The following is a 6,276-nucleotide window of genomic DNA, read 5'->3' on the forward strand; positions in this document are numbered from 1 at the left end:
TGCAGAGATCACAGGACAGAGTCCTAGTGACAAGACTGCTGCTGCTGTAGCAGTCCTGAGGAGAGGCTGCTCTGCCACGGGCTCTGGGGAGGCAGTGTGCCCCTTTCCTTGCAGACAGCAATGGGCACAGGCAGGGCTGGGGCTGCTGCCAGGGGTTTTGCTTCCAGCTGTGCTCACAGGGGGATGTGGGGACACACTGTGGACACTGGTCTTGAAGCAGCATATTCTGCTGCCATAGCACAGTGGCAGTGGCTTTGGGACTTCTCCCACTGGAGGTCTGCCCACTTGCCACGTTGCCCAGACTGTCCTTAGTCTGACTGTACTCAGTGACAGTACACTGCTCCTCAGTGCTGGTGAGGCCACAGTTTGAATACTGTGTTCAGTTTTGGGCCTCTCTCTACAAGAAAGACACTGAGGGGCTGGAGCACCAGAGCTGGGGAAGGGTCTGGAGCACCAGTCTGACAGGGAGCAGCTGAGGGAGCTGGGGATATTTAATCTGCAGGAGTCAGAGGGGAGACATGATCACACTCTATACAACTCCCTGCCAGGAGGCTGCAGTGAGATGGGGGCTGGTCTCTTCTCCCCAGTAATGAATGACAGGACAAAGGGAAATGGGCTCAAGCTGCCCCAGGGGAGATTGAGATTGAAGATAGGGAAGAACTCTTTCACCAAGAGGGTTCTTAAGCAGATTCCCCAGGAGTCCCCATCCCTGGAGGGATCCCAAAGCCCTGGAGCTGAGGTGCTGAGGGCTGTGGGTCAGTGCTGGGCTGGGCAGGGTGAGGGGAGGGCTGGGACTGCAGCAGCTCCAAGGGCTTTTCCAACCATCATGATTCTGTGATTTGTGAGACTCTGCTTCCACAGGCCCAGCAATGTCTGGTAGCAGTGGTGTGTGTGACTCTGCAGCAGATCAGCTGCAGCACACTCTGTGCTCTTCGAGGGATGTTGTTCATTGACAAGTTTGGTATGTTAGTGTCATTGTAGTGCCTTTGGGTCAGAGCAGCTGCCTGCCTTGCTCTTTGTTGATTGTTCCATGTTCCTGGGAATACCAGGAAAACAGCAGGTCCTTATCCTGCAGAAGGGAAGTAGGTTTACTTAGTTTTACACTAATTGGCTCATCCCTCATTAAAAGCATGAATTTGGGTACCTTTTTGTCAGGCTGCTTGACCCCCCAGTGAAATAAGCTCCCAGCTGCAGGGGAGAAATAGCAGAAGGTGGATGTGGTGTCCATTGCCAGTGGGTTCAGCTCTGAAACGAGGGAGGTGCATATTGCTTTTGTCCCTAGGAATCCCAAACCCTTCCTTAGGATTTCTGGCTGCATCTGCCTTCTGTTTTGGAGCAGCCCCTGGGGTGACGTGGTGCTCTGATGCTCTAATTGACACATCAGTGTCATCTGTGGAAGGTACAGCTCTGTGAGGCAGCGCTCAGGTGGATCTCTTGGCATGACTATTAACAGCACCTCTGCTTACAACTGCTGCATGATCTGCTTTGCTTAGGCACTAGCTGATGATGGATTTTGTAGCTGTTGAATTAAAGATAATTGCAGGCTTAGGAAGGCTGTGTGGTGACTACCAGAGGGGGCTGGAATATGTGCAAGCAACACGTGCAGCAGAGATTTGCATTAGTGGTGGCATCTGAGAGCTGTGAAGCACAGAAAAAGGAACCTTTCTTCTCCTTGCTGGCCTCAGGGGGGACAGTTGTGCCTCTTGGGTTCTGTGTCTGAGCCCTTTCCAATGGGGCATCGGGGTTTGGCTGGAAGTGGCCTGGAGGGGACAGAGTGCATTGTACTGATGTAAACAACGAGGAGCTGGCTCAGCCCTGTGGCAGCACGAGAGGCCAAAGCTCTCTTGTGGGCTGAGTGAGTGAGCAGAGTGCATTCCACTAATGCCTGAGTGCTGATGCTGGACTGCCAGAGCCTCCCTGTAGCTCTTGAATGAAAACATGCCTTTAGTGACACGGTTAAAAAAGGAAAAGACCTGACAGCAGTTGTTTCCATGACGACAGAAAGAATTGCCTGCAATATTTCAGCTCATCAGCCTGGGGAACAGTCTGATTGATAGTTACAAACGCATGGTAGAGAGAGAGAGCAGAAGAGGAGAGGCCAATTACAGTGCCTTTTCCTTGTCCTTGAGTGCCTGTGGCCACAGCAAATGTGGAGGGCAGCTTTTCCTTCTTTTTGTTGTCTTTTTTCCAAGTGAGAAGGACCTGCTCATACCTTGGAAGCACCTGTCCAACCTGCCAGCTGTGGGTACGTGGCCCTCGCTGCCATAGGCTCTGTGGATCAAAAGCTGCTCCTGTGTGCAGGGATGTGGACATTTGGCTCCTTGCTTGGTGATGAGCAAAGGATTATTTACAGTAGAATATGCTGGAAGGGGAAAAAGTGAGTTTGAGCATGTGCTTTGAGCTAAGTGCTCTGCACACCAACATTCTTCTCGAGCTGTCTGATTAACACCTCCAAGACAAGATGTGGCTTCAGGAAACCCATGGTGGGTTCAGTGCATCTTCTCTGCCCACACTGTTAGGTACTTAACTAGTACAACCTTAACTCCTGTTGACTGTACTACTTGAAGGCAGTGATTGTGCTGCTTCAGGTTGGGCTTGAGCCTTTACCAAAGAGAGTTTAAAGTAAGGGCACCTTCAGTCAGTCCCTGCTTGTGGGACTGTCACATTTTGGGTTAACAACCCTTGGGAAATGTGTTTTGGAGACATATTTGAGACTGAACATTGAATGTTCCCTTAAAAGTAGATTCCCCAGAGACAACAGATGCCAGATTGCTGCTCATCAGGGAGGCTGTTCTCCCTGGCTCCTGTTGTAGTTTCTTGATGATGCTCTTGCTTTGGAACATGGGCAGAAACATTCAAAATAGAAACACTGTGATGTGATAAAATGGAGCAAACCTCCAAGAATCTGTGATGCTCTGCCATCTCTCCCCAGGATATGTAAATGATGCCTTTTCTAAAGCAGTTTGAGTATGCATGCAGCCCTCCTTGTGCTAACGCTCCTCTTGCAGTCTGTGGGCCCTCTGTTTGCAACTCTCCTTTGCCCTCACCTAAACCCTGAAGCTGCCCTGGCTGACACGAGCCTTTGGGCCTTGCTGCTTGGGTGACATCCCTTTCTGCCTCTCATCTGCCTTCCCATCCCATCTCTTTTATGTCTATTTTTCTTTCTCTCTTTCCCCGAAAGGTAACAGCCCTGTGTGCCAGCCAGCAGCTGCAGGCCCCAGCAGGAAGGCACTGCTGATGGAAAGGTCTCTCTGTCTTTTGTGCAATGGGGGTATTGTTGTTTTCCCCCCAAACTAAGGTGCACACAGTGGCTTCAAGTAAGAGCAAAGCTGACTAAACCCCACCTTGAGCAGGCTGCAGAGCAAGGGGAGGAGCAGGGAGGAATTTCTGTGTCCATGAGCTTGACACCTTGTGTGTTGTTTCTGCAACCTTCTCTCTCCCCATCAGACAGGTTCAGAGTCTCTGCTGGACCCTCAGCAAATCCAGGCTTTTGACCAGCTCTGCCGACTCAACCGAGGAGCCTCCAGAGTACGTATCCCCCCCCCTCCTTCTGCCTTCCAGTCACTGAAGGGTGTTTTGCATGTTGTCAAGCCAGATACCAGCACTGGCAGCGTGGGCTTTGGCTTTTCTCTTGGGTTTAGTCTAGTGCTGGCGAGTGACTGTGCGTAGAGCTGGCTGTCTCACATCACGAGGCAGCCATTCTGCCTCTGACAGAGCTGGGGAATTCACTGGCAGGGAAACCATCTGGAAATGCCTCTGCCTTTGGGACTGGGCCTGAGAGTGTCTGTAGTGTGAGGTTCCTCAGATTCTTTAGATTGGCAAATAACTCCCCTTCAGACGTGTGGCTCCCATGGTTGCACTCGAAGGGCCTCTCCTGCCCCCCACGCTGTCCCAAGGAAAGCACAGCTCCCCCGTCCTTTGCATTTTCCTTGCTCAGCCTGGGTCCAAGACAGCACAGTGCTCACTGATCTCTGGGTGCACAAGTCATCACAAGGTTTATTCAGCCTTTTGGCACTGCAATTTCCTGGTGAAGAGCTTCTCTGCACTCCCCCCAACTCCTCTGACCCTGGGCAGCCTTTGAGCTCTGTGTTGGCCGAGCTGCTGTTGCTTCCCCTGGGATGAGCAGACAAACCCAGGGACAGGCCGTGGTGACAAGGCCCTGCTTCGGCCCCAGGCCCTGCCCTGGTGCTTCCCTGACATCTTCCCCAGAGATCTGTGGGGAGATTATTGCTTTGCCACCACTTTGAAGACCCAGAAAGCTTAGTGTGTCTCTTGCAAAATCTAATGAGTTTTGGCTGTGGTTGTTGGTATTTTCTGCACTATCTGGGATTGATTTTCAGTTATGGAACTTGAAAACAACCCAAAGACACCTGGAAAGCTGTTGTTCAGGAGTGCTGTCCTGCCCTGAGCTCTCTAGGCTCCCTGCATGTCACACTTACCCCTTCCTTGGTACATGTTAAGGCTTTCCTAATTGCTGCAGGAAAAGGGGAGGCCTCATGAGCACTCTGTCTTCCTGCACCTTGCCTGAGTGCTCCTAGGCCTCTGGGCAGTGATCTGACTGGGTTTTGCCTTGCAGCTGGCTCTCCTGACCGAACTGTCTCGTGGCCACGGCAGTGAGAAGCACGGGCTGCTCAGCCTGTCCCACGGCGACCCGGCCGCCACCAGTGTGTTCCAGGATGAGAACTTCCAGCTCCACCTCGCGCCACCACCGCTGCCTGAGGACTAGAGCTCCTGCCTCCAGCCCTGCCTGAGCCCAGGCCACGCTTGGTCGCAGGTCTTGGTGCTGGGGGGGCCCTTTCCATCACAGCACGGGACTGTCTCTTGCCTGCCGTCTCCCTGCTGCACTCTGCCGTGTGGAGCGCTGCTGGGACTGCAGTGAGCCATCTGCCTCTTCTGCTGCTTCTCACTGCACTGAGGCAGCCACAGGGCAGCTGGGCTGGAAGCTGTGAGCTCTGGAAATGAAACTACATGTGTTGGAGCACTGCACAGTGCTGTGCTGCCTGAGCTCACCTGAGAGCTCAGGGACTGGCCAAAACTCTGCCGAATAACTCCGTCAACTTCACTCCAGCACAGCAGCGTGGCCTGTCCTGTGCCCACAGCCTGTTTCAGTGCTGAGCTGCTTTTGTGCATGGGTACCACACCCAAGTTTTAATTGCAGTACAAGTAAAAGCAGTCATTTTGCTCAGGCAGAGCCCACTCCCACACTCTGATGGCAGCAGCCACAGGGGCTGAGGGCACAGAATGGGCACGGGGGCTGGAAGGGGCTGAAGAGTGCAGACACCGATCCATGTGTGAGCAACTGAACCTTGCACATGGGGTGTTCCTGCAAAAAAAGCTGAATGGTCAAGTCCTCTGTGTGAGCTGCTGGTCTGGCAGAGCTGCTGCCTGCTGATTCCTCACTGCAATTGCCACTGAACTCTGGCAGAGAAACCTACAGCAGAAACCTCCCCTCTGATCGCCTTGTGCCTGGTGGGGGGTGGGGAGCATGTGTGAGTAGAAGGGTTCTGCAGGCCCTTGGGGGCTGTAAGGGGAGAGGATCAATGTGATGAGTTGTGCTGGTCAGAGAGGTTTGTCACTACTGAGCTCAAGCCCCTGTTTTGCAATACCAAACTGGTCAGGGCCCCTTCCCAGGAGAACTTTTATCGTCCCACTCACATGGCTGCGACCCAACACCAGTTGTGCTCCTACACTGTCACCTCTGGCTTGTAAAAGATAGCCCAGATCCTACCCTAATCCTGACTGGTCTGGTGATCATTATCTCTCCTCTTCCCCCTTTTCACTTTGTCACCAGCACTTGGGTGGTTTGGGGTACTGTACTCGCAGGGGCTCATGGGCTTCTGCACCAGAGCCCAGGTGGCTGTGGGGAGCAGCACCATTGTCATGCCCCAGGGCCTGGCACACTCACCTTCTTCCCACTAGCATTAAGACCTACCAAATGCTGCCCCAGCCTGATGTTTCCAGCCTGCAGCCACATGTGAACCTGCTCAGAGGTAAGTCAGGATGGCTACAGCCCTCTGAATTCTGCCAGACACCAGCCTGGACTTGCAGCTCTCCTCCTCGCTGTCCTTCCCAGGACAGGCAGGTGAGGACTGGGCTGTGAGGTTGCCCACCAGCCCCAGCACTTACAGGTGCCCATGGGGGGGAGGCTAACACTGGGTGTGCATTTCAGGTGCTGCCATCTGAAGCCCTAAGTGACCCTTCCTTTGCTGGAAATGTCAGACTGTTTTGCTCCAGGAAGGAGAAAGGAGAAGACACAGTTAATTAGGACAGGCAGAA

The 6,276-nt window shown here is 53.2% G+C and overlaps 1 protein-coding gene across 3 annotated transcripts in view; it reads left to right on the plus strand.

The window, feature by feature from the left end:
- VPS8 (VPS8 subunit of CORVET complex) overlaps window positions 1-5,733 on the plus strand; it is a 76,842-nt gene extending 71,109 nt beyond the window's left edge. For all 3 annotated transcript variants that reach the window (XM_062005771.1, XM_062005773.1, XM_062005776.1), the window contains 2 exons: window positions 3,448-3,528; window positions 4,577-5,733. In XM_062005771.1, coding sequence (XP_061861755.1) covers window positions 3,448-3,528; window positions 4,577-4,726 — 231 coding nt within the window. In that variant the 3' untranslated portion in view covers window positions 4,727-5,733. The remainder of the gene's footprint in view (window positions 1-3,447; window positions 3,529-4,576) is intronic.
- Window positions 5,734-6,276: the final 543 nt, after the last annotated feature.

The sequence above is a fragment of the Colius striatus genome, chromosome 12, assembly GCF_028858725.1.
Source record: "Colius striatus isolate bColStr4 chromosome 12, bColStr4.1.hap1, whole genome shotgun sequence".
NCBI lineage: Eukaryota > Metazoa > Chordata > Aves > Coliiformes > Coliidae > Colius > Colius striatus.